We start from the raw sequence: 27,420 nt of genomic DNA, 5'->3' as shown, positions 1-27,420 counted from the left end.
TACTGATCCCAGGAGAGCTGAATTCATGATGACACACCAGGGGGACCCCAAGGGCACTGCTTCAAAGCTTTGTCAAAACTTCACCTGATGCACAGAGAAACTCTTCATTTCATCACATAATGAAAGACTATGTGAAGCTTTCCAAAGGGGGAAAAAGTACACAAAAACTTTTAAATGCTCTTGCCAGGAGAAATCTCCAGTGAATTAGGATATAATCTTTCTCACCGTCTAATCAATCTCTTCCTTCCACAGTCCAAACACAGGGTTCCTCCAGGGGTGGATGGTCTGTGTTAGACACACTGAAATTCATTATCTCATCTGCCTGGTGCTACTGTTTCCAATAAAGTGTAATTATGGTGTTATTGAGCTCCTTCTCACTTTCTCAAAGCCATGCTATAAAGTTTGGGTCTGTGAGCAGTTACTTCCCAATCAGTCTTCATTAAGTTGAATTGTCTCAGAACAATGTCTATTTAATCAGCAGGGTGCCCGCTACATTTCTTTTTAGAATTTGTATCAATGTAACAGACGCTCCCTTAGACACTACACAATTACAACTTGACTTCTTCTCTGCCTTCAAGAAGGCCCAGTGGCAACTGGATCTGGGATGAGCTGGTCTTAGAAGATCCACCCTTGCACCCTGTCCAGCTGGGTTCTGGGTCACTCCTGGGAGCTCCCACTGCACTTCTCACACACGATATCAGCAAGTCCTGGTGCTTTTTTTTTTTTTTTTTTTTAAGATTTTATTTATTTATTTGACAGAGATCACAAGTAGGCAGAGAGGCAGGCAGACAGAGAGGGGGAAGCGGGCTCCCTGCTGAGCAGAAAGCCTGATGTGGGGCTCAATCCCAGGACCCCGGGATCAGGACCTGAGCCGAAGGCAGAGGCTTAACCCACTGAGCCACCCAGATGCCCCATCTCAGTGCTTTGTAACTGGCTCTACCACGTCAGAAGCCTAAACTCTGTGAGGTGGGGGCCCGCACGCCATTGTCTTCCCATGCAGTGCTTATTAGCACAGTTCCAGCTATACGGTAAAGAGCTCCACAAATATTTGGGCAATACTGGTGGCGAGCATCACTCCCCCCTGTACTTCTGACCATGCCTGGCGGCACCAGTGGCCACAAATGTAACATAGCTCAAAGCTCCAAATCACTGAGGGAGGGAGGGAAGAAGGATCTCAGTATTTACTATGCACACAGTTTTAACAACTGGGCAGGATGTAGAGGGCCTTGTGGGTCATAATAAAGAGTTGGCTTGGGGGCCTGAGTGGCTCAGTGGGTTAAGCCTCTGCCTTCAGCTCAGGTCATGATCTCAGCGTCCTGGGATCAAGCCCCGCATGGGGCTCTCTGTTCAGCGGAGAGCCTGCTTCCCCCTCTCTCTCTCAGCCTGCCTCTCTGCCTACTTGTGAACTCTCTCTGTCAAATAAATAAATAAAATCTTAAAGAAAAAAAAAAAGAGTTGGCTTCTACAGATTTTGCTAGATAGAGCTGATTTTCAAAAAGAAAACTCCAAGAATAAACAAGTACAATGTAAAATGGGGGGAAACGTTTGTAATAAACCTAAGATAGAATGATTTCTCAGGGGAGGAAAAAAAAATCAAATCCAATTAGGTATTTTCAGATCATATTTCCATCTTCTTTTTTACTCAGGCTTCTTTACCTTGGGTTTTGACTGCATTTTTTTTTTTTTAATTCCCACATCAATGAAATCATCTTCAGGAAGCAGTTTCCTTGCCCCTCCAGTCTGGCTTTGCAGCGTTATATAAGGAGCATGGAGTGGATTTCCTCTCCGAGGCAGCCAATTTCCTAAGCAATTAAATGCTGTTTATATTCCAAACTCTGTGCTTGGGTTGAAATTGTCAAGCTTGATATTACCTGACTGGTTGCCTGAGATGTATCCCCAGCTAGTTCATTCTACTGTAACTGCCATCTATTAAATTTTCCAATCTGTTCTCTCAAGGGATCACAAAGTACTTGGAGAAGGTGCAGCTCCTAAATTCTTCAAATTATACTCATCTATATAAATATATATTTTTGAAATGGCAAAGCTTGCAAATTACTTCACCCAGTTGACATCCCAATCTGTGATCCTCTCACGGCAAAGGCAGTGCCTCGTTCCTCTCACGTGCATAGGCATTTCTGTGCTGGTTCCTTAAAAAGCAGAGAAGGTGGCCAGATTTTTGTAAAATCCCTCCAAGAGGTCACAGAATGAAAGCACTAGTTTTTGTCATGTCTAGGTGTAGCCCATAAGCCGATAATGCACAATGTGCAGGATAGTAAAAAACTACTTGTTCCAAAATCAATATTCCTGGTTGAGGGTGTTGTGCTCTCTCATTCTGAGCGCTCCTTCTGATCTGTCGCCTGAACGGAAAAGGGAGATGATGCCTCTGTTTGCATTTGGTGTGTTTTTTTTGTTAAAGGGACACCCATGGCCTGTATATTTATGTCTTTCAGATGGGACCTCCCAGAGCAGAGCAACATGGGCTGGTGGCAAAAAAAGCCCTGGGTAGTTACAGTGGGGGGCTTTTAGCCAAAATGGCAGCTGATTAGGGGCTCCTAAGGCCTGAACAGGGCATGAGGGCTAGAAGCAGACATCCTTTTTAACTCTTTTAAAGAAACAGAATGTCAACCTCCTATCCTCCTAAAATAGGTTTTGGGCAGCTTTCACACATCTCACTTAGTGAAAACATCCAATCCACTTTACATGCTGCCAGCAGTGTGCTAGCGATGCTCTAAGACACTCCAAGGATCAATCACATCTCTCTTCTCATAAGAAAACATTAGTGGCTTCTCTACTGCTTATGGAGTAAAATCCCAATCCAGCAGCAGCTTTCAGGGCCCTGCCACACTTCCTGCAGCACCCTGCTCTATAAACTTCCAAGTTGCTCTCCCGGGTGCTGGAGCAGTACCCCCTTGCCTTTCTCTGCCGGTACCACCTTCTTCTCGGCTTCCTTGTGTCTTTTATCCCAGAGCTCCTGCCTCTGACTGGAATGTCTTTAAGGCCCTTCTTCTCCTGGGAGAGAAAAACCTGTTTATCCTGCACGGTTCTCTGGGAAGATTTTCTGGATACCTTCATCAACACTTGCCCACCGTGTTCCCAAAGCACGCTGCTAGGTTGGTTGAGTCAGCCACTGGCTTTGTCCTAGAGTTAATCATTTACTTGAGACACCTGGGTGTGGTCAGCTACCCAAACCTGCATTCTCACGTTAAATCCCAACACACTCAATGGTCGGAAGAAGTCTGACTATCATTGGCCTGTAAATGCAGATGCTGCTAGATTACAGGACTCTGATCAATAATGGAAGAGAATTCACACATAACCGTGCTCCAGAGTTAGAGTCTGGCCCTTCCCCTATCATCTTCCATTCACTGGGGCAGGTACTAAAGCCTCCATGTGGTTTTACCCCCCATAGCATCAAACATGTGAAAAGAGCAAACCCTCTAGAAATGAAATGTACTCCTTTTAATTCCCGATTATTCTGTAGTGTCAGCAGTGTCCCTTCAACTCCATTTCTGAAGGCAGGGATCCTGTTCCACGTTTTGCTTCTACCCTCCGCAGACCCCAGCACCTTTTCCCACGTGAAGGGAGGCTCTGAGAAGAGCACAGGTAGGTGGAAGCTCCAGAACCCGGAGCCCCACCAGGACCGGGAGCCCCCCCCCCCCCCCCCGGGACCCGCCTGTCTGCAGGAGCCACTAGCCTCGCTAGGTCCGCACAGGTGGGAAGACAGGAGCCCGCTCTGGGGCGACGGCACATGCCCCTTCTGCCTCTCTTCCACGGACCACGTTGCGCGACCCTACACACTCGTGCACGAACACCAGTGAGCAAGGGCCGGGCTGCGTCCCAACAGCAGGAGGAAGCCCAAGTGTCCCCTGCTTCCGGGTGCCGTCGCCTGCACGCACCCAGCACGCGGAGACCGAGACGTCGGGGGCCCTGGGGCGCTGGGGCCCTGGGGGATGGCGGTGTTGTCCTGCGAGCCGGCCATGCCTCCCGCCCGGCCGGAGACGCGAGGGCGGCCCCCTACCTTTCAGCTTGTCGGCCAGCAGCGCGGCCTCGTGCTCGGAGTAGTGCATGATGGCCGGCGGCGAGGGCGGCCGCAGCCGGTCCTCCTCCAGCTTGCGCCGGTGCCGCTCCTCGCGCGCGCGCATCCGCTGCTTGCATTCCCACTCGTAGAAGTCGTCCCTGGCCTGGGCGAAGTCCACATGCAGGCGGCCCGAGTCCTTTTTGTCCGTGCTGGACCCTAATCGCATCCGGTAACCTGAAAGCAATGGAGAGGCCGGTGGCGTCATGATGTCACCGCCGCGATGACGGCACCTTTTTGGCCCGGCCCTCACGGCATCCTGACGAAACTTCCGCCCTTTCCCTCCCCCCCCCCCCCCCCCCGCCCGCAGGAAGGGGCCCGGCGTTCCTTCCATAGGAGGTGGGAAGCAATTACCCTTCTCCTAGGTGATAAGGAAGTACTGCGAAGTTCAGCTTATCACAGATGTAGGGGTAAACACTGTTCTGGGAGGTGTCTCAGGGGGTCACCCACCCATCTTTCAAGCCCATGTTACTGAGATGATGACCCCAAGAACCAGGGCACTTACCATAACTCCTTCTTCCCTCTGGCTTCCAGGGAGCTCAGAAATAAATTTGGCATGTAGCATTTTCCCCCTATCTGCGTTTCTAGGGCCAGTGGTATTATATTTTCAATTTACGGTAACTCTCTTGCATAAGTGTTCTTAAATTCTTTTTCAAAAAAGTCGGAATAGGAGTAAATAAAGAATATCTATGGTATTTAAAAAGATCTACAAAGTAAATTCCACAACACCTCACTCCCAGGTTATTGCTTCATTCCCCTAGAAAATGCTGCTCCATTCTCTCTCGGCAGCTGCAAAAGCCACAATTACCAAGGCAATTTTGCAATGCTGTTTTATTTCCACTTATCCTCTGGGGCACGCGGGAGAATATTTTACCTTCAATCAAGAGGCCTCACCAGCTGCCTTCCTTACAGCCCTGCAGCACCTCATCTAGGATGCAGCCCCACACAAATTGTCCGCGCAATCTTTGAAGGCCACGGGAGCCTGCGCAAGAGCGCAGAGCTGGACCAGTAAAAAAGGGGGAGGGGGGGCACCTGGAAATCTTTGGGGGATTTACTGCGAGCTAGCCAACGTATAAAGATGACGTGCAGAAACCTGACGGGAGAAATCAACACAAACAGAACTGAACCCAGACAGCCAGCCTCACTTCAGATGAAGACGACTTGGCTTTGAGGCTGCTCTTCACTTTGGGGTACTCAGATTTTAAAAACATAAATTCAGGTCCCAGCAGGATCACAGCTGTTGGGGCTGCCAGAGGAAAGAGCAAAATGAGCACTTTTGCTGTGTAGGGGCTTTGCAAATGAGATACCACTGTGAAATGCTAGGCTGCACTAACGCTGACATTCGAGATCTCCGTGGTAGATTTCAATGGATTATCTTGGCATTTGGGCTGAAACTCAGCTGAAAACCCGTGCAGAGGCTGACTTCTTCTCTGTAGGGCGCTTCACACCTTTGAGAAGTTACAAATACCAAACAGATCTCACATCTGATTCTTGTTATGCCCTTCTCATTGCTAGGTTTACATGGTGTTCTCTAAAAATGGGAAGATATGACAATAACAACCAAAACTGCAAACATCCGATCACGTATGAACAGAATTCTTGCTAAAGCAGAGCGTGTCTTGGTCCGGGCCATAGGAACTTAATGCATCAGCAGGCCACGGTGACAAATCGGCAACAGCTGAGTGGCCCGCCCCGCCTAAGGCTGGCCTGTAACCCTAACTGGGTGGGTGTCCAGAGCACCACTTTTTCGATATTTCTGGTTCCAAAAAGTACCCTTTCTTTCACCAAAACATCATCATTAAGGCCTTAAAAGAGATCCTGATGAGGCTGAGTCTAAAATTAGCTTGGACTTCAACTGTGAACACGGTCCTAAAATTAGGCCTAGCAGCTGGGTTTGGGCTTGTAGGAGCTCATGCACAGGACGAGCAGCCTTCCTTCCCTCCTGCCCCTCCAGTTAATCAGTCTTCTGGACTGGACTAATGGACAACATCCCAAGAGTGGCTGAGGCCGAGAGGTGGGAGACCATTGTGCATCCAGGCAGGGAGGCTGCAGGTAAGGCCTTTGCTGTGGGCTCCTTCTGCTGCCAAGAGGCAGACCAAGGGGCAATCAGACGACTGGCTCAGAAGCAGGACCAAGGTCCATGCTGGGAAGTGCCTAGCATCAAGGAAGAAATACAGGAATACCTTTCCCATGCCTAAATTTGGGCTTGTTCATTTTTGGCGATGTCTCATGGGGTTTCTGATCGGGTCTAAACGTTGTGTTCTGTTGGAGATGAAAAGCAGTTCTGATCTACTCAACTCCTCTTATTTCATCAGGGGGAGTAAAGTAATAGTTTTATTGGTAGAGCTGTGGTTACACCCCATGTTTCCCGGGGCACGTCTGTGAGAAACGAGAATCAGTCCTTCTTTACCATTTTCGGGAAATGTGTGTTAAAAACATCCATTTGCTCAATGGTTCCTCTTGCTGCAGGTGCCCTGCTAAGCACTTACTATCCATTATTTGGATTCATTCCTCATCATGATCCTCTGAGTTAGTACTGGTACTGGTACTACCTCAGTTTTGCAGATGAGAAAATGGAGGCCAGAGAGAGGTTATCTTGCCTGAGGAATGTGAGACCCACAGCCGCAACAGAGTCCCTAGCTGTGTGCTAGATTACTCTGATGCGATGGCCCAAGATACATGACAGGTAAAACACACAGCTATTTGTGTGTTGTAAAATACTTTTTTCTATGTTTCGTCTTCCACCTCTTTTTTAGAATGCTTTCAGATTCCACCCCCACCCCCTAAAACCCCCTAAGGCTTTATCGGAATAAGGGTTTTAAAGTTCTCCACAGCACTACCTGGGCTCAGGAAAGTTGCAGCAGCATTGGAATAACTCCAAGGCTTCTGGGGTTTGCAAGGGAATTGCGAGGCAATAGCAGCTGCCTGCAGGAATTAAGTAAGCCTGGCAGTAGCATTCAGTAGTTGTTGTGGTTTTTTTTCCCCCTCTTCTTTTCTCACGTTCCCTCATTAGCTTTCCGTCAGGAATAGGGAGGTGGTGTGCCCAGCAACAGACTGAAACAGGCGGAAGGAGAGCTTGAGGGAATGGCAATGAGTTGATTCTAAGCAGCATCTCCCAAAAACCACATACCAGATCTGTGGTTCTTCGATTTAGCAAAGGCCTTGAGGACAGCCTCTGTACACTTGCTCCAACACCCACAGGCAGCACTGGGTCTAATTTCAACATCTGTGAAAATCTCCCCTATCAAATGGCACCAAAGAAGCAGGTATCCTGGGGGTAGGCATTACCACTCTAAAGGCACTAGCAATTGGGCAGTGGGATCCGGCCTCCCCCTAGGACCTGTGGACTACTTTCTGCAAGGAAACTGATCTTGATGTGGTACCCTGGGGTCTAAAAACTGAACCACTTCTGAAAAACTGAAATTATGCCGAGAGAGTACTTTATTCCCCTGAGGAATTACATCCAGTAATAATAATGGTCCTCAGTATTCATAATATTGCTTTTCATCTAATAAGCACTTGAGAACATTAATTAGAAACTCAATGGAATTCCTCAAGTCTGGTGGTGGGAAACCATTCCTGCCGGGAGGTGGACTCTCAGTCTTAACATGGAGCGTCTGGTAGCCCAGGGCAAAGGCAGAAGTCCTCCTTTTCCAGCCCCAAACTGTGAGGACTTTATTGCGCATGAAGGCAAAAGGGAAGCAAGCTCGTATTAACATCACAAAACATAACAAAATGTAATGCAAAGTACCGGAAAGGTAAATGGCTTTATCAACCATGAATTCCTCCGCAAAGCGAATGTGACAAAAATTCTTCTTGCTTTTCCGAATGGCTGTAATATCACCACACTGCTCAAAGACTTCTTGAATAATTTCCTCAGTAGCGTTTTCTGGTAATCCTCCGACAAACACGGTCTTACACCCAGGAGGTCGTTCTCTTGTGGAAGGAGGCGGAAGATCTAATAATCACAACAGAAAGAGAGGCGTGTGCCCTTTATTTGCACGCTTCCTGGTTCACCTGCTAAAAGGGAAACTCGGCAGCGCAAGGTTCTCAACCCAGAGTAGTGATGAATGCCTACTCCGACTTACACTGATAGTGGCCTGCCTTATTCTTACCTCCTCTCCCCTCCTCCTCCCAACATTTACTTTCTGGGCTCCTTTCTACATGGCGTAGCTAAGCTTGTCCCAGAACAGAGATAATGCCAATGTTAGCGTAATTTCATTTCCCCTTCATAATACAGAAGCCCCAAAAATGGTGTGGGGTGGGGGGAGTTTACAAGGTACAAAGCATGATGAGATGATAACATGATGGGGAATTTGGGCTTGTTATCTGCTTTGTCTTGCTGTGGGAAACGGATAACGGATAAGCAAGACAGAGAATGGACTTGCAAGCCTGCTCAGTCCTTGCTGGGCTAGGGGAACACTGCGACTGAAAACAACACTTTTTTAAAATTCACATTTAAATGAGCTAACGATTACATTTGGGGGAGGCTGTAGGAAAAGATAAAACGTACACTGTCACAACATTTTACCTAGTTTATATGTAGATTGCTAAAGCAATCTCCTGAAAAGTCCACTTCAAAAAGGCAACACTGATTAATATGAATAAAAAAAAAAAATTCTAGCTATTTAAGCCCATAAACTTAGTATCTGAGACTAAATTAAAAAAAAAATTCTGACTCATTTATTTCATCAAATATATGTTTCCTTCAAGCAAATGCCATTTGGCCCAGAAACTCTGAGATGCGGCCTTCCCCCAAAATTGCTAACTGCCAAATTAATTCAATTTTCCATCTAGCAAAGCATATTTCAGAATTTTTCTCCCACATTTGTGAAGATGGATAGAAATGCTCATATATTTCACACTATGTTCTGCAGCAAATGCTAGACTTTGTTGCATGCAAAAAGATTCTTAATGCTGGGTCTGTATCTCCACATCACATACACTGGCTTCATGTTGTCGGTTCAGCTCCTGGATAGAACCCATGGACACAGCCCCATCCATTTGTGTGAATCTAGAGACAAAAGCCTCCTGTCAAATAGATCCCCACTTGGTGCATCCATGGGGAAGAATTCTGAGTCACATCTGAAAGTGCATGCAATGCTACATTACAAAAAAAAAAAAAAAAAAAAGGAAAACTTAAATCTTAAATGGAGGAGCAGATTATTTGTTGCAGGTATCACTTACTTGGATTTTGAGGGAAAAGAGTACAACTTTTGCAGTGGATTATTTCTTTGACGACAGCCACTTCTGTTGGTGGTGGGGGTGGCACCAGCCCCAGGCCTGGAATCATTGGGTTAATGGGCGTAATCCCAGTCATCATGTTGAGGCCTGGATCAAAGCCTGGGACACAGATTGAGTCTGTAAAGTACACAAGATAACATTTTGGCTGGAGGGTCTTAAATCCATTTTCATTGTTACTTTGTCGTTTTCCTGCAAAGATTATTTGACTTTACATTTTTTTTTTTTGGTTAGGAATTTCTCCCAGCACAAGATATAGCCTTGTAGAAAGCTATTCCAGAAAGGTAAAGAGAAAATAAAAGATGAACTTGAAATTACATGAAAAGGAAATTATGTCACTTAAAACATTAACATGGCAGAACAGAACACAGCATATTAAAGTGGAAAACCATGCACCATGAAGCTATGCTATTGTTGTGAATGTGATTTTCTGTGTCTTAACATCGGCGTATTGTTTATACTTGCTGCCTTATGACCCAGAATGTGGGAAGAATGCCATTTCACATTGAAGTGCCCTGTGAATCTAATTGTCAGTCTGGTTTTCTCAAAAGAGCCTTCTTATCCAAGTGACCTAGATTTAGAAAAGTCCAATTTATATGTGCATACTTTATAATGATGCATTCAGGTCCAACCTAACCTATTTCCCCCAGGAAATAAAAAACAAAGAGTTATTACTATGGCTGGGTTAAGTACACATAGGCACAGAATTAGCTGTATATGCTTCTGCATTCCATTGGATGATCATACTTTCTTCCTATAATTCAGTCAACAAATAAATAATGGACCAACCCTCCTGAAATCTTTATGCCCTGTTATTTAAAAAAAAAAAAAAATTACACTCTGTATAAGAAAAGTAAGGGGGCCAAAAGAATGGGTTTTCCAATATAAGCAATGATTTTTTTTTTTTTTAGCATGGTAATGAAACAAGTTATTTCAATGGTCATATACTGGGATTTTCTTTTCCTAAAGAAGTCAGATTGATTTACAAGCAGGGATTGTTAGAATACTGCAAAGGGATCCATCTCTGAAGAGCATGTCTGTTCACAGAAAGCAGACACTATCACTGGTGCTGTGATGATGCTCAGGAAGACACACAAGAGCACAGATGCCACCAGAAGCCACGGTGACCCTCTGCAACTCCTCGGCAATGAACTCCCTTTTCTTTTCCTACTGTCCTATCTTTTCTCCTTCCTCTTCCTAGATCATTCCCATTCCACCCTCGTGGCTCTCAGGGACAGCCTCCGCCTCAGCCCAGGCGTGGTCTCACTCTGCTTACCTGTGCTGAAATGTAGGCGACACCCAGAGGCAGATGAAGTGACAGGGACACCCTCTGTTTATGAAGACACTCCAGAGCATACAAAGCACCGGCAGACACTCTTCCGTTCGGGGAAAAGGCTTGTGATAGCTTTCCTCTATACCCTGGATATTTCTGCTCTTCCTCTGGGTCAAACAGAATAAGCAGGGTGCTCCTGATCTCTAACCCCAAGAGGACTGCCGTCCCATTTCTTAGGAAATCTAACTTGAGAGCGCACCAGCATGACTTCAATAAAATGAGGTTGGGTTTTTTTTTTTTTTCTTTTTCCAATTTTGGTTTTGTTAAAAAACAAACAAACAAGCAAAAACCACATAAATATAAATGCCAAATAAGCATTCTCGTTCAAAGGCGCCACCTTGACATTCTTGGTATTTCCTCTGTAATTATGGTTCTCAGTTTCTTCGTCTGTAACATGGGACTGTTAGGCTGAATAATCTCCTGGGGCACTAGTGTTCCAGAATCTGTACTGACATTCCTTAAAACAAGTGAGACAGGAAAGATATAAAAGCTGAGAAGTGACAGAGAAGATTCACCCTTGGAATTTACAATGCTCCTCAAGTTTCAAGAAATTGAGGCATAAAGCAGTTGCATGGAATCCCCAGCATCCCAAAGTGGACACATGGGCAGAGTCTGCTTGGCGCCCTGGGTCTTAGTCTCGGTCTCCGTCTCTGGCTCCTTATGTAAACAAGACTCTTTTGACTACCTTAACGTCTCCATGTAGAATGATTCGACTTGATGATTCACCTGATACATGTCACTACTAAAAATTTACTCTGATCCAGCTGTCAGATCTAAAGGGGGAAGTTCCAGAACAGAAGGGCTTTCAGTGTCAGCATCACTGAAACAACAGATTGGCTTTCAAGGTGAATATATTAGAAATTGAAATATTGGCAGGCTCATGCCTTTATTTAATCTCATTCCGTGCACAGGATTCGTCTGTTCCTTTCCTGGCCTGGCCCTCACTGTTGTTTGCCAACACAGGGTGATTTAAGGCTGAAACCGCTCAGGACAGCGAACCCTGTGAATTACAATAACCAGATGTTGCCCACAAATGAGATGAGAAGCCCAGCGCTTGCATCCTCTGTTAGTTGTAACAGACTTCTGTTTCCTTTCGGAAGGCCAAATAAATAAACACATCTTTAGAAATGGGGACAAAAGACACTCCTCTTGAGCGAAATATTTTAATATAGAGCAAGAGTTACTTTGCTTTTTACAAAAACATCAATATGAAGAGACTCTGAGGTTTAATGAAATCTGCATGGTGAGTGCAGTAGCTTGAAAAGAGCTTAGAAAGGAATTAACACTTAAATTATGTTGGACCTCAAAGGATCTGAGATTCAGTATTTGAGAGGAGGAAGTAGGAAAGCATTAGATTTTTTTTTTTTTTAATAAGAACCCATTACTTTTTAACAATATATGAACAGATGGAAATTGTTTTCTCAAATAGCACAGGAACCTATTATGTACTAACTCATTAAAGCAAATGCACACTTTTTGGGAGTCTGAGAAAGACGCAGGCACAGGAAGACAAAGGTGAGGAGAGAATGCAAGCTCCAAGAGTCAGTTCCTTGTGTTGCTTAGAAAAGCTGCCCCTGTGAACTTCAGAGATAATGAGTTACAATTCCACTCAGGGAAAGGAGGAAGAAGGCTTAAATTGCAGCAAGAAAGAATCCAATTAAGTATAGAGTAGAACTTTCTTTCAGAAATTGTACTTAAATAAGAGCAAGGGTTATTTATTTCCAAGACCGGAGCCCTGTCCAGATTTCCCCTTGTGTTGCAGACAGCGAGCACACAGGAGCCAAGGCCGAGGCTCAGAAAGCATTTCTTTCTCATTGTCTTTTCCCACCTGGACAAGACAAAACCAGGAAAAAAAAAAAATCCTGCTTCCTGATTCATCCAGTGTTTCTTCAATTAGACGAGCAGGTGGCAGAGGGCAGGTTCGGGTTTGAATTCAGGGTGTTAAGAGGCATGGCAGTATCCTTCTTTTGATCATTCATGTGGCAGTTCCTGGGCACGTACTATTGCTGAGATATGGGGTCAGGAACTGCAACATGGTCCTTGCTTGGGGAAATCTCCGGGTTTAAGGAGAATGTGAAGGATGGGCACCAAACTTAGCAGAAGACTTGAGAAGAGTAAACCGAGACTCACGGAGTAGCCCAGGAAGAGATGGGCCGGGGACAGCCTGGTAAGCTTGGGGGACTCCAACCTGCTATCCATGCTACAGCCATAGTGAGCGAGCGACACTGTGACCTCTGTGACCTGTGTCCTGAGGGGCTGCAGGAGTCAGAGTAGAGGAGAAGGGATCTTAGCACTCGAGCTAGTGGTTTTATTCTCACTGGGACAGCAGCCAGCCAAGATCAGATGTGCACTCTGCTGGGCAGAGGCCCCTGCCTGCTGTGCTGTACCCCACCCCTCCTTCTCCATTGGTCCACTGCCCCGAGCAGCGGCTAGCCCCCTTTCTGCCCTTTCCAACATCAATGCCTCTCTGAAGTCTAATTATTGGCAATGAACTTGATCCTACTTGGAAGAAAGGCAAGAGAGGCCTGTCTTGGTCAAGTCTGGGCCTAATTAGGGTAGGTGTGGGTATGGATGCTGGGCTGAGGTTAGGGGGACAGAGGTACACTGTCAGCTCCAGGAACAAGTGTGGCCCAGCAGGTAGGGTACTGTGTTACAAGAGAATAATAAGAGAAATGAGGCAGCAATCAGGCCAAAGGTTAGCAGTGTCTCTAGACCTGGGCAGAGATCAATAGCAGCAGACAAAACACAAACACAGGCAGGCCAGCTTCAAAAGGGAACTCTGTTGGCAGGTCATCGGTCCTGAACCACCCTGATCCAGGTCCAGGGCCCCCTTCCTTGTACCTGAGGCCCAGGCGGGACCTTAAGTCCAGAGAGATGCAAGGCGTGGGGATGCCAGGGCAGAGCAACAGGTTTGAGGGGCTTTGAGAAACATGTAGAAGCTCCTCTCCTTTCTCCAGAGGACTTAATGCCTCAGGATATGATCCATTATCATTGGACAGAGAAGCTACGTGGTGATAGGTGGGCTCATTCTGTGCATTGCAACTGACAACCCTCATCTTCTGTAATGTCGGTTAAATTCACAGACTATTAAAGCAAATGCTTTTTTCCCATCCCATGTCCTCCTTTTCTCTAATATTCTCAAAAATCGTTTCACGATCAGAAAATCAAAAAAGGAAAGCAGATTCTGAAAAAGGTGAACTCGAACTGAAAGGATCTGGGCAACAGCTGAGGGAACCCAAGGCTGACTGGTCCCTCAACCTCTTCGGACTTCCGTGTCTTCTTCAGGTAAATGTGAGCATGAACCCAGATATACTACGTCCACAGAATGGGAGCCTCAGAGAGCACCGTCTGTTTGAAGGCAGCGTATCAATGTGTTAGGAGCCCAAATCTGCAATCAAATGTACCTGGGACCATGTCCTGGATCTCCCACACACTGGCTGTGTGACCTCAGGACCTTGAATCTTCCTAAGCCTGATTTATAGTATCTGCAAAATGCAGATCATCATATTTAAATTGTAATACGCTTGTGAGGATTAAATGGGATTTAAAAAAATCTGAAGTGTTCAACATGTTTGGCACATGGTGAATATGCAAAAACTGGTAGCATTTATGTGCAATGTGAATATGTATTTCATGTATAATAATATTTATGTAACCTTATATAAATATGCTATTCATATTGTAGACACAGAAAGGAGAACGATGACGATGACAAAGTATTTCTTTTGACAAACATTCGAGTGCCTACTAGGTGTTGGATGTTCTGCAAGGTACTTTTCCTGTAAAATGTTATATGAGTCGCTCCTGCAATGAAGGGACAGTCTGATGAAAACACTCCTGTGCAGAAAATGACAATACAGTATGAGAACGGTTGTGAGACATTTAAATGGGAGATGCTAAGCACAGAGAAGGGGAGCATGAAAGCAGTCTGGGATACAGGTGTGATAGTTTCTGTCGTATCTCTCTGAACAGAGAGGCTGAAGTCATGACCCCCCTGTACCTGTGATGTAACTTTATTGAGAAAGAGGGCACTGCAGATGTAACCAAGGGAAGACAATGTTACGTCGATGAGGGTGGGCTCTGTCTGATAGGACTGGTGTCCTCATAAGCAGGGAAGAGACACAGGTGTGCGGAGAGACCACCACGTGACAACGGAAGCAGATTCAGTTATGTAGCTGCAAGTCAAGAATATCAAGAATTGCTAACAAAAACCAGAAATGGAGGGAAAGACATATAACACATTCTTCCCTGGCTCCTTCCCAGAGGGAAGACGGCCCTGCCAACACCTTGCTTTCTGACTGCTTGTCTCCAGAACTGAGAAGATAACATTTCTGTTTGAAGCTGTCGCAGGGTTTGTGGTACTATGTTAAGGTAATTCCAGAAACTAATCACAGGGGGAAAGGGTCACGATAGGAATGCTGGAGGGGGTGACAGCATTTATGAGATGAGACTCATCTCATCCTTTATGAGATGAGACTCAAAGTGTGTGTGAGTGTGTAGAAAAGATGTTCTTGGGGCGCTTGGATGGCATAGTTGCTTAAGCGTCTGACTCTTAGTTTTGGCTCAGATCATGAACTCAGGGTCATGGGATTGAACCCTGCATCCGGCTCTGTGCTCAGCATTGATGCTTGAGATTCTCTCTCTCCCTCTGCCCCTCTCCCGCTTGTGCGTCTCTCTCAAATAAATAAATAAATCTTTAAAAAAGTTATTCTCAAAATATACTCATTAGGATCATAAATACAAAAGATATTTCTAAATGTTCTCCTAGAAGAAATGTTCAAAACCAATTCCCTGGAGGCAGGATCGCTCTTACATTTTCCCCTTGTGAAAAAATCCAACCTTGAAGATGGGTACATATTTAACAAGAACATATCAACCCTAAAGATGATAAGTTAACATTATAGTATACATTATGAGGTAAGTGAATGCCTACAAGCAGAATCAAGGAAAGTTAACATTGATGATGCTTTTGTGATCTTTCCAAAGAGATCCAAAGGTGGTGAGGTATGTTTTCTATTTGAATGCAAGATATACACCCAAGGTGAGCTCCTGGAGCCTGGCTGTGCTCACGCTGTAAACAAAGACCTCATTCCATAAATAAAACCCTCTGTCTCCTCTGACTGGGGATATAATGCTGGCAGGACGGAGGAATGCAGCCATCAACAGCTATTTTAAGTGCTGTTGACATGAGTGGGGAGATTTGTGTCCATGTTTGAAACTATGACACAGCACCCAGTGAAGAGAATTTCCACACTTCTCACCAAAATTGCTGCAGGGAGCAATGACTGTGGAAAGAAGTCTGTCAGATCTTTCCAGCCACCTGTGCATGGAGCATGGGCTTGAAAACCAAATATAATTGGAGTGAGCAAGAAGTAAAAGCCCATCAGAGGTCCTGTGAAATTCCCTTGCACCACGGGCTGGGCGATTTGAATTTGACGCCAACGCTCAGTACAGAGGCCTGAACTGTCACACTCAAAGTAAGCCGCTCTGTTTTCTGATCCTGTGGAAACACACACTCTTCAGACACCGTGGGCCTCACAGCTGAGGCATAAGGACCATGCTGGCACAAGCCAGGCAGGTGTGGAGGGGCTCACTTTGACAAGGAAGCAAAGGATGCCAGGCCTCACTACAGACTGTGAAGTTTCAAAGCGGAAAGAGACTTTGAGTATTTCCTAGTCTGACCTTCTTGATTGAGTGATGAGAAAATGGAGGCTTCACGAGGTTAAGTGACAGCTGGTTAAGAGTAGAGCTGAAATTAGGATGAGGGGTCCTGCTTGCTTCACCATTGCACGTTTGAGTTCCCCCACAACCCCCAGCCTGCCTTCCCTAAGACACATCTAATGACAGATTATTTGCTACTTCCCAAGACAGTCCATTCCCTTTTCTAACAGTTTCACAGTGAGAGATTTACCTCTCTTACATTGCCTCAGGACCTGATATCCTGGACTAAATCCATTGTCCCGATTCTGCTCTTCTGGGGTATTGTCAGAAGTCTGCTACTCTGTCCTAGCGCTTGGCCTCAGTGACCCTGCTTCCCTCAGCCCTTCCACAAGTGACTTCCTCTAAAACCCACCTTTTCTGCAGTCTAGGAGAAACTCCAGAAATAGGCCCTATAGAATCTGACCTATGGGATTAGCAGTGCTTTTGACCTTTCTTGATTCTGAGCTCTATCCCTTGTGGCTGACCTGGTACATTATGATTAAAAAACAGTGGCCACACTCTAATGCTTGCTTTGGGCCAAGCCTGCACTGAAAGTGTCACATCAGCTCATGCGAGAATCTTTCTGGCAGTCCCATCGTGGAGTTGACACATGTCAAATGACCTCCTTCAACTAAAACATGTATGTCGTGTCTCTGCAGGGTGCTGTCATACAACTTTGTGGTTGAAGTTTTAAAACTACATAAAAGGGTTTGTGTTCTCCATTGGGTTTTCCAAAAATTTTTTCTTAGGATCTCCTCCTGTCTTGAGTTTTCCCCATCTGGCCCTCAATGTCTATACAATGGCAAGACAACTCTTTCTTAAAGTTCCTACCCCTTCTGATTTCTCCTTGCAGATCAGACTCAGCCACAGAAGAAACGAAGACCCTCTTAGACAAATCTATATAGACTCTTTCCCCCTAACATTTACTTTTCCTAAACTCTTGTTGCTTTCTTGTTCTGAGGGATGGGGCCAAATTCTCACACCGGGGAGGGAGGGGGTCACTCTGAATTCCTTGGGTTGGAAGCTCATGCTGAGTAATTTGCTCTGCTCTGTGGCCAGCTGGTACCCTCACGCTCGTGTCTCTGTGTGTCTGAATGCCCTCCACAGCAAACCGCTGAGTGCCCAGGTCATATGCCCTACACCCAGACAGAGTAACTTGAGGGCTTGCCTATTTTCTTTTAATGGCATTTCCCCTTTCTCAGTTCCTAGTTTAAAACCTCCATAGGCAACCTCATCTAGTCACATGCCAAAACCTTTCAGACAGACCTACCTTTGAAAAACCTCTCTACATCATTGCATTGGTACCCACTGCTATGTGGGTTCTTATTAGCTCTCATCTGGAGAATTCCAAAAGCCGCTTTGTATGCCCAGAGGCCGTGGCTTCTTTATCTGCTTCTTTATCTCCCCCCACCACCCGGCACATCCCCACCCCGGTGCCCTTCTCACACCCCTGAACCTGGGATCAACCAGCTGTGCCCATGGGAGACCCACAAGAATAGGCCCTAATTGGGGCCTCTAAATTACTTCTTTCAAACTTCTTTTCATATCCCCATCTCATTAGCCGATGATTAATTTTCTCTCTGTACCGTGTTATGTGACTTTGTCTAGCAGGACTGTTGCATAATGATAGAACAAAGAGGACTGAATAGGCTGTTGGTGTTCTCTGCTTTGAACCTACTGACAGCCTTACAGCACAGAGGGCAGAACACAGCAGCGAAACACGGCAGAATCGTGGAAATTGGTTTTGAGTATTCAGTTAAACATATAAGAAGCACCTGTAATTCTTAGTTATCTATCCATTTATCTTTCCAAGGATGGGGACCCTATGAATATATATGAAAGTCTAACTGATTTATGTCAACACGTTTCTTTCTGGCATTCAATGCCTCCTCGCTCTGCAGAGCTGTTCTCTGAAGTCAAGAGAATAGCCTGGCGTCATATTGATGGAAAGCGCACTGTGGTCAGTGGCCGTGACAACAGAGGTGGGATTCATAGCGTGTGAATTTCTACACAGAGATCTTCCCTTCGAAACCTGCATCTTCCCAAGATAATAATGCAAGGGCTAACCTTTTGATTTTATTTATCTGCCTTAGTTTTAGTTTACAAAGGCATTGGGGAGATAGGGAACATCTCATAAATTTAAACAAGAACAAAGGAAAAACTTATTCAATATTTAGCTTCAAAGAAAACATTCACATCACATTATTTTAAACAATTTATGTAAGTTTCAATTTAAACTTACTGCTTGAAGGGGCTGAAGCAACACAGAGTTGGTCTCTTTAAATAAGATCAGCATATAGCCCTGGGCTGGGGGAGAAAATAGAGCCTCTTTTAAAAGCAAACACATCATGAGCGCTCCTAAAGGAAACTTCGGGTCGTGCGTTGTTTTAAAATCACAGACTGATCCAATATTAATTTAATTTTTCTACTTGACTGTGTGGACAAGGACAACAGGCTGGGAAGAAACAAGAGTTGAAGATGGAAAGAAAAGAGACATCCAGGGGCGCCTGGGTGGCTCAGTGGGTTAAGCTGCTGCCTTCGGCTCAGGTCATGATCTCAGGGTCTTGAGATCGAGTCCCGCATCGGGCTCTCTGCTCAGCAGGGAGCCTGCTTCCTCCTCTCTCTCTCTCTGCCTGCCTCTCTGCCTACTTGTGATCTCTCTCTGTCAATATATAAATAAAATCTTTAAAAAAAAAGAGAGAGAGAGAGAGAGAGAGACATCCAAGGGAGAGGCAGCAAGAGGGAGAGGGGACACTTGAGTCCTGGGCTCAAGGATAGGCTTTCTCTGCTGCTCAGTGTCCCAACCTCCTTAGGCCTTGGGTCTGAATCTGCTATAAGAGTTTTAAAAACATATTTATGTTGATAGACTTGTTGTGAGGATTAAGTGAGCTAAAGCATATAAAGGGCTTAAAAGAGTGCCTGGTGGAGGAAGCACTCAGTGCATATTAACTGTCGTTTGAACCAGGAAGATTATATTTGTGTGCACACCTGTATGTGTGCGCTACTCAGTGTACATGGTTCCACGTCACCTTGGTGTCCTTCCTCTTTTAAAAAAAAGGCATATCTCAATTTTCTGTTGACTTCTAAATTAAAGTTTTCTTACCTATTCTGACTTCAAGAAGTAATTCTTTGGGGGAAAATCAGGAAGGTCTTCTAGGAAAATAACTAACGGGGCAGGGCCATATAGTTTTGCCACAGGAGGAATTTCTCCAACAGAGAAATGTATTAGGAGAGGGGGGGCGGAGAAACCAAGCAAAAAACCCCTGTCTATCCCAAAGGGCCCAAGATGTTTCCCAGTGCCTGGAAATGAGAATTACAAAGTTCAGAGCTGTTTGCTATTTCCTCCCTGCTTTTTCTGCCAAGAAGATTAGGTTTTATACCTAAATTCACTAGGTGGGCTCACTCAAGTTTGGCTATCCACTTTCCCTGTAAACTTAGTTTTTCCACTGCAATCCTATTGTATTAATTTCAGTGAATAGGTCTATGTTATTAAGCTTCTTTACACACACGCAAACCTTTCTAATAAATTAAAGTCGAGCAGCACCAGATTTTAAAAATACTTTCTTACATCTGAGACCCTGGCCAGATTTAGTTATTTATATGTTGATATGCATTTTAATTTAGAAAGCATCAAGGCCACGTCCTCCTCTCCAATAGCCTGTCATTTCTGGCAAACACCCTAAGTAATGCCAGTAGATAATTTTTCAGAGAAGTAAATGAAGGTGGAATGGTTCAAGTATCAAATTCAGCCTCTTGGGTTGAGTGCAGCCAATGTGGAGAAGCGTTTCTTGGCGGTTTGGTGCAGTAGTGTGTCTTCCCCTACAGGGCTGACCCCTGGACATGAAAAACTCAAGAGAAAAACGTGCCCCAAACAGTGGGTTATTTCTCGCATGAAAAACAGACCCCAAACAGCAGTTTGTTTTTGTTTTTGTTTTTGTTTTTTTTCCTGGAGAGTGCAAGGTTAAAAACAGAAACTATTACCTAGATTTTCATTTAAAATTCATCTATTTCCATCCATTTGTCAATTCAAAGAAGGTTTTTGTTCCTCGTTCAGGGATCTACATCTCCTTGTCCCCAGAGGTATCCAGTTTTGAACTGTTACCTTTATGCAACGTTAGATTTTCAAAATCCCTTTTCAATCTTTCAATAAGCTAGTTTTCATCACATCTCTCCAAGGCCCCTTTACCCCCACCCCACTGGCTTTGCACATGAAGGAGGGAATGGAGGTTGGGGAGACAAGAGACGTCTCTTGGCAGCATCCTTGGATCTGGAGGAGAAGCAAACCGTGGTCCCCGCTGTCCTGGCTGTGATGAGAGTCCACCTGCCTGTGCTTTGCAGGCCCGCACGGCACACAGAGAAAGAGCCGGGATGCACCCTATCTGGGCCTTCATCCCATCCCCACAAGGTTCCTCATCTCCCACGTAAGGCTAAAACCTTCCACGCTCACTTTGCATTGTTATTACGGATGCCCAATTATGTGATGGGTGTTTATAGGCCAGCAGTTTACAAACAAGGAAATCAGTCAATACACAAATGTAAATTATAGGTATGATTTTTCCTACTGGGAAGGTCTCCAGGGCTCCCCAATGGCACTAAGTGCTAATTTCGTGCAGAAAGAGAATTCAGTAGATTATTCTGCATATTTCTGTGCTTTGGAGTATACACAAACCTGGCAGGAGGGAGGAGAAGGAAGAGAGGGAGGAGAAGAGTAAGCAAGAATGGGTGTAAGCAAGAACGTGTGTGTGTGTGTGCACGCATGCACACGCGTGTGTGCGGTGTACCCTTGTTCTTCTCATGGAACCCACATTTGCTGTAGAACTACGCGTTCTCCATGTCAGGATCATCTACTAAGTTTTATAGCTGAAAAGACTAAGGAGCTGAGTGGCATACTGCCCTAGGTCCCTCTGATATTTGCTCATTCCCCACTACTAATCATCTACAAGTTTCCTAAGCCATGTGCTAGATGCAGGAGACATGGGGCCAAGTCAGGGTCTCTGGCCTAAGGTGCACAGTGCACACACTGACACAGACATGTGGGCACGTAGCTGCATTGGAAAGTGGCAGCAAAATTCGGGAGGCATACTCAGCACCTGTGCCATCAGTCCGAAAAGAGCCTGCCACACTCGGAATTACAAGTGGCCCTCCTCATTGAAATGATCTCTCCAGCTTAGCCGCTGGGTCCTCAGATCCAAGCACAGAGCACTTTGTAAATACGCAGCCAAGTCAGAGACCAGCGGTCCCTCAGGACTCAGGCCACACTTTCAAGAGAAGTCATTTTTACTGCATTTATCAAATGACATTTTGAGGGTAGAGGCCTGTCGGGTATTTTATTTCTCTTCCTTTGACTATATCATTATATATTTTTCTGCTCTTCTTAATACTGAGGGCATTCTGGATCACCAGGCTTTCTTTAGGCTGTGTTTACTTCAAAAGTGCCTGTGGTATGGAGGTTACAAGGTATGGATTTGTCAGGGACTGAGTCTAAGGCCTAACTTAGAGCTGCCTGTCACTGAATGGGGGACTTCCATTTGCCAGAAACACCAGAATGGAAATGTTAGCTTGGGCATTCACACCCTTAGTCAATTATTGTTACTATTATTTTTTTACTACAACGAGGACAGATCATTACATTTTCTTCTCAAATAAATTTGGAAAGTCAGTCAAGAGAATTTGAAAACCTTATCACAAATAGTTAACTTTCTTCTGTCACAGAACGATGGGACAGAGGCATGAGAGATGTGAATAATTTCAAGCATAAAGTGTTTGTTGAACAAACAGAGCCAAGTTTAAATAAAATAAAATCGAATAAACTGGCAGGATGTATCAAGTGTATATCAGGAGGATTTATCCCAGGGCCTTTTCTGCTCAATATCTTTATTCTGTGTTTTGGACAAAGAACTTTATGACATGTTCATCAAATGCTGTCTGTCACCACCAGGCACGTGTGCTCACGTGTGCTGCAGGGGCTGGGGACACAAAAATTGAAGGCAAACGTTTGAGCTTTGTGTTTCCAGAAACACAGAAACCTTCAGAGACAACGAAAGTGACAAACAAAAAAAATATCCTCATTTGTTGAAAAATACCCTAAAATGAAAGGGAAGGGCAGATAGTATGTGTTGAGCTCATGCCCAACATGTTCACAGCAGATTATGAAGAGAAAGTCCTACGTGTAGGAGGCGAATCCTAATCCTTGAGGAGAAGGTCAGAGAAACCCAGTCCTACAGAGTGTCCTTCACAGTGCCCCCCTTTGCCACCATTTGTCAAGGGACTATGGCAGGACAGCTCTGATTTGTCATCCCCTTAAGGAGCAGAGAGGTATGAGCTGGGAGGAGGCATGTCAGACTCCTGCTACGCATTTCTGAATTCAGGTGCCTGTCGCCCTGCCTTACCCCTCTCCACACCTGGCTGGGGCTGGCATGCCTTGCATGGGCCTCTCCTGTGGTGGTGGGTAAAGCTCCCAGGGACCTGCTTCACACCAGCCTGACCAGGAGGCTTGTTTCACTGTCGTGATCACTACACCTAATCACCCTTCCCTGGTGCCTCGCAGTGGAGTCTTTGGCTCCCCCTTCCCCACAGGCGGGGCTCAGGGGGATGGTTCTTTCTTTCTCCCAGGTGGGTTGCCCTATGAGTAAAACTCTGCTGTTGGCAGAGCACTGAGGAATCCAAATGGATCATGGAGGAAGGTCTGGAAAGGGGAAGGGTTCTCATTACAACTGCGTATTCTAGGTGTCAGGCAGGGTGCCAGGAACCTTCACATACATCCCCCCACTTTATCTCTACCACAGTGCTGGGAAAACGAAGGAATGGAGGAAATTTAAGTCCAGGGGTCAGCTAGAAATGTCAGAGTACAAACTCAAACCCAGGTGGTTACAGCAAGGTCTTTCTGTCTCACCAGGACTGTGTGACAAACCCCTGAGCTGGATAGATTCTGGGTCTCACCACTACACAGGACTGACCTTCAGCTGGTAAACACGGGTGTGGACACATGTCTGGTTAATGCCGACATCTATCTGTTCTGTTTGGTCAGTGCCCAAACTGCAACTTGTTAAATATTTGGGCATCACTGTTGCCCTTATCAAAATGAAATATGCGACAAATAACAAATGTTTGACTTCTACTTCTGGCAAGGAAAAGAGTAACAGACACAGGATATACTCCCCCAATTGAACCAGCCAAAAACCCAGACAAAATATATGAAATATAGTTTTCAGATATTGAATCTCGGGCAATACAAGACAATGATTCCTGAGGGAAGAGAAACAAACAAGGTGAGCCATAGGATTGCCCAGCCTGGAGAGATCATTGCCAAAAGAGAGTTTCCAGGCTATGGCCCAGGGAAGAGAAACCCTGGAGGAGCCTGGCAGTCTTCCTGATTAACATTATAGTTGGTAGTTTGAGAAGGTTAAGGTCACTAGAATTTGCAGGGCAGAGCACTTGAGAGAACCGCACATACACATTCATGTGTACACGTGTGCTCACACATGTCCACGCACACACACATGTCCACAACTCAGAGATGTAAGGCAGGAACATCTTGACTCTTCAGCTGAGAACTAATCAGTGTATGCATGTGAGGAACCTGTGCAAGGCTAGGAGAAGAATGACCCATAGGGAATATAGGAATACTTCAGATAGATCACAAAAGCTAAGAAGAGCTCATGTCCCCTTCAGCTGGAGTAGAAAAATCACATAATTCATGAGGTATTGTGTAAAACACTCAGAATGGTACAGCCTCTGTAGTAGGACAAAATTAGTCCTCAACACTGCTCTGGTTTCTTATAACAAAACTCAAAAGCAAGCCTCAGAATGTTCAAACTCTTTCCAATAAACTTAAATTCATCCCATAATAAGCGTCAAGGATTTTTTTTTAAGATTTTATTTATTTATTTGACAGACAGAGATTACAAGTAGATAGAGAGGCAGGCAGAGAGAGAGGAAGGGAAGCAAGCTTCCTGTTGAGCAGAGAGCCTGATGAGGGGCTCGATCCCAGGACCCTGGGATCATGACCCAAGCTGAAGGCAGAGGCTTTAATGCACTGAGCCACCTAGGCACCCCAAGCCTCAAGGATTTTATTTTAGGAATGCAAAAATATCCAGCACCTGACAAGGTGAAATTCACATATCTGGCAGCCACTGAAAAATGACCAGATCTGAAAGGCTAATGCCTACACCTGTGACTATGTTATTACTTGGCAAAGGGGGATTAAGGCTGAAGAGAGCATTAAGGCGGTTAATCAGCTGATCGTGAAATAAAGATAAAGAGAATCCCCTACCAGGAATCCTAATACAATCACAAGAGTCCTTAACAGGGGAGGAGGGAGGAAAGAGAGAAAGAGTGATTTAATGTGAGAGCCATCCCTGGCTTCGAAGATGGAGGGGACCACAAGCCACAGGATGCAGGAAGCCTCTAGAGGTTAGAAAAGGCTGGGGCCCCTGGATGGCTCAGCTGGTTAAGTGTCTGACGCTTGGTTTTGGCTCAGGTCATGATCTCATGAGTCATGAGACAGAGCCCATACCCTGGGATCCTCACTCCGCGGGGAGCCTGCTTAAAGATTCTCTCTCTCCCTCGCAGCACTCCCCACCAATCACTCTCTCTCAAAAATCAATCAATCAGTCTTAAAAAAAAGAAGTTAGAAAAGGCCAGGAAGTAAACAGGAATACAGAGCATGGAGACTCCAGAAAGGAATAAGACCCTGATGACATCTTGACTGAGACCAGTGAAGTTTTCTAACCTACAGTGCTGTAAGATAATAAAGTTGTTTTTAAGTCACCATGTTTGTTATTACTAGTTACAGCAGCAGTAAAACAAACAAACAAACAAACAAACGCACCGTGTATACAACGAAGCAGGAAAAAGTGATCCATAATAAGGAAAAAATAAATAAATCCATAGAAACAAAATGAAACATAACAAAACAAAAACATAAATGACACAGATGACAGAACTAGTAGACAAAGAGAGTGAGATAGTCATAACTGTGTTCCATATATCCAAGAATATGGAATAAAGACTGAACATGTTAAAGAGATACATGGAAGACTGAAACTGCACATCCAAAAATAAGAGCTACACTGTGTGCAATGGAAATAAACTGCATGAAATTAACAGATTAGACATTAAATTAAAAAGTTAGTGATCATGTAGACACAGAAATAGAAGCTGTCCAAAATGAAACAGAGAGATAAGAAATAAGAACAACAGCAAAAAAGATCATAAAAAGAGCTAAGAAAACTATCAGCAGCCTAATATACTTGTGGCTAAGTTCAGTTCTCTGAAGGAAGGAGATAGGGTCAGAAAAACATTTGAAGAAATGATGGCTAAGTCACCCAAACTTGGTAAAACTATAAACTCACAGATACAAAAAGCTCAAGAATATAAGACACAAGAAACATGAAGAGAAGTATACCAGGACATATCATAGTAAGTTACTTAAAACCAGTGATAAAGACAAGTTCTTAAAAGTATCCAGTGAAAAAAGCTGTATCATATAAAGAGGAAAATGACAAAAAATGAAAGCATTCCTTGTTGAAAACAAGGTAAGCCAAAAGACACCAGAATGACACCTATACAAAAATTGAAATTTAAAAATATGGCAACCAGTGAAAATGTCCAAATGTGGAAATGACATGAAGAATGTTTCAGACATAACTGAAAAAAAATTGATCACCAGCAGATCCACACTATAAGAAATATTAAAGGCAGCCCTTTAGGCAGAGAAACATGATGTAAAGTGCAAATCTTAATCTTAATCTACACAAAGGAAGGAAGACCAATAGGAATAGTAAGCATGTTGTTCAACATAAAAGACTTTTTGTTATTTATTTAAAAGATACTTGACAGAAAAAAGCAAAAATACTAACAATGTATTTTGGGTTTATAACATATGTAGAAATAAAATACATGACAGCAGATAACGTAGGATAAGAAGGGCGAATAAAATTATCCTGTTTGTGGTTCTTATACGACACATAAAGTGGTAAAACCAACAAACAAGATTAAACCAGAATCTTACAATGTAATTCAAAATAAGGCACAAAAATAGAAAAGATGGAATAAAGAACAGAATAGACCAAAAAAAAAAAATCAGTTAATAAGATTTATTTTAGCTGAATCATATAATCATAGTAAATGTAAGCAATACCTAATTAAAAGGCAGAATTTATTAGATTAGGTTAAAAAAGAGCCAACTATATACTGCCTACAACAGACCCTTTTATAGGTTTTCATTCCAATAGCGTTAACATCCTGCAATTAGTGCTTTATTAGTTTCAGGTGTACAATATAGTAATTCAGCAATTCTAAGGCACCTGGGTGGCTCAGTTGGTTGGGTGACTTGCCTTTGGCTCAAGGCATGATCCTGGAGTCCCAGAACTGAGTCCTGCCTCGGACTCCCTGCTCAGCAAGGAGTCTGCTTCTCCCTCTGACCCTCCTCCCTCTCATGCTCTCTCTCTCTCAAATAAATAAATAAAATCTTAAAAAATTTCAACAGTTCTATATATTACTCAGTGGTCATCAAGAGCCCCATCTCTTATTTCACCCATCCCCCCACCCACCTCCCCTCTGGTAATCATCTGTTTGTTCTCTGTAGTTAAGGGTCTCTTTTTTGGTTCCTCCCTTTCTCTTTTTTTCCTTTGTTCAATTGTTTTGTTTCTTAAATTCCACATATGAGTGAAATCATATGGCATTTGTCTTTCCCTGACTGACTTATTTCACCAAGGGAACGTAACAATCCTACACGTTCAGGAACCGAATAAGACGTCAAAATACATCAAGTAAAAACTGAAGGCACAGGGAGGTAAAATAGACAAATCCACAATAACAGAGATTTCAATAACCCTTTCTCAATAATTGCTAGGACAAGTAAACAAAAAAAATCAATAAGGATAGAGAAAACTTAAGTAACACTATCAACCATTTTGACCTAATACTTGAGAAACAATTCACCCAGCAATAGAAGAAAACCCATTCTTTTCAAGTGTACAAGGTACACTTACCAAGACAGGCCATATTCTGGGCCTGAAGAAAACCTCAATAAAACCACAAAGACACAAATCATTGAAAGTGCAGAGTA

The 27,420-nt window shown here is 44.3% G+C and overlaps 1 protein-coding gene across 16 annotated transcripts in view; it reads right to left on the bottom strand.

The window, feature by feature from the left end:
* The window catches only part of ENOX1 (ecto-NOX disulfide-thiol exchanger 1), a 563,146-nt gene that overhangs the window by 155,682 nt on the left and 380,044 nt on the right, over positions 1–27,420 (bottom strand). For 15 of the 16 annotated variants that reach the window (XM_082701321.1, XM_082701317.1, XM_082701322.1 and 12 more), the window contains 3 exons: positions 9,263–9,436; positions 7,827–8,033; positions 4,019–4,252 (listed from right to left, as the gene is read on the bottom strand). In XM_082701321.1, the coding sequence (XP_082557447.1) occupies positions 4,019–4,252; positions 7,827–8,033; positions 9,263–9,436 (615 nt within the window). Of the gene's footprint in view, positions 1–4,018; positions 4,253–7,826; positions 8,034–9,262; positions 9,437–10,592; positions 11,015–27,420 lie in introns of those variants that run through there. The other variant, XM_082701320.1, reaches the window with a different exon arrangement.

This window comes from Mustela nivalis (assembly GCF_964662115.1).
Source record: "Mustela nivalis genome assembly, chromosome: 15".
In the NCBI taxonomy this organism is placed as follows: domain Eukaryota; kingdom Metazoa; phylum Chordata; class Mammalia; order Carnivora; family Mustelidae; genus Mustela; species Mustela nivalis.
Note: the sequence above shows the minus strand (reverse complement) of the source record. Positions and strands in the feature narration are given on the sequence as shown.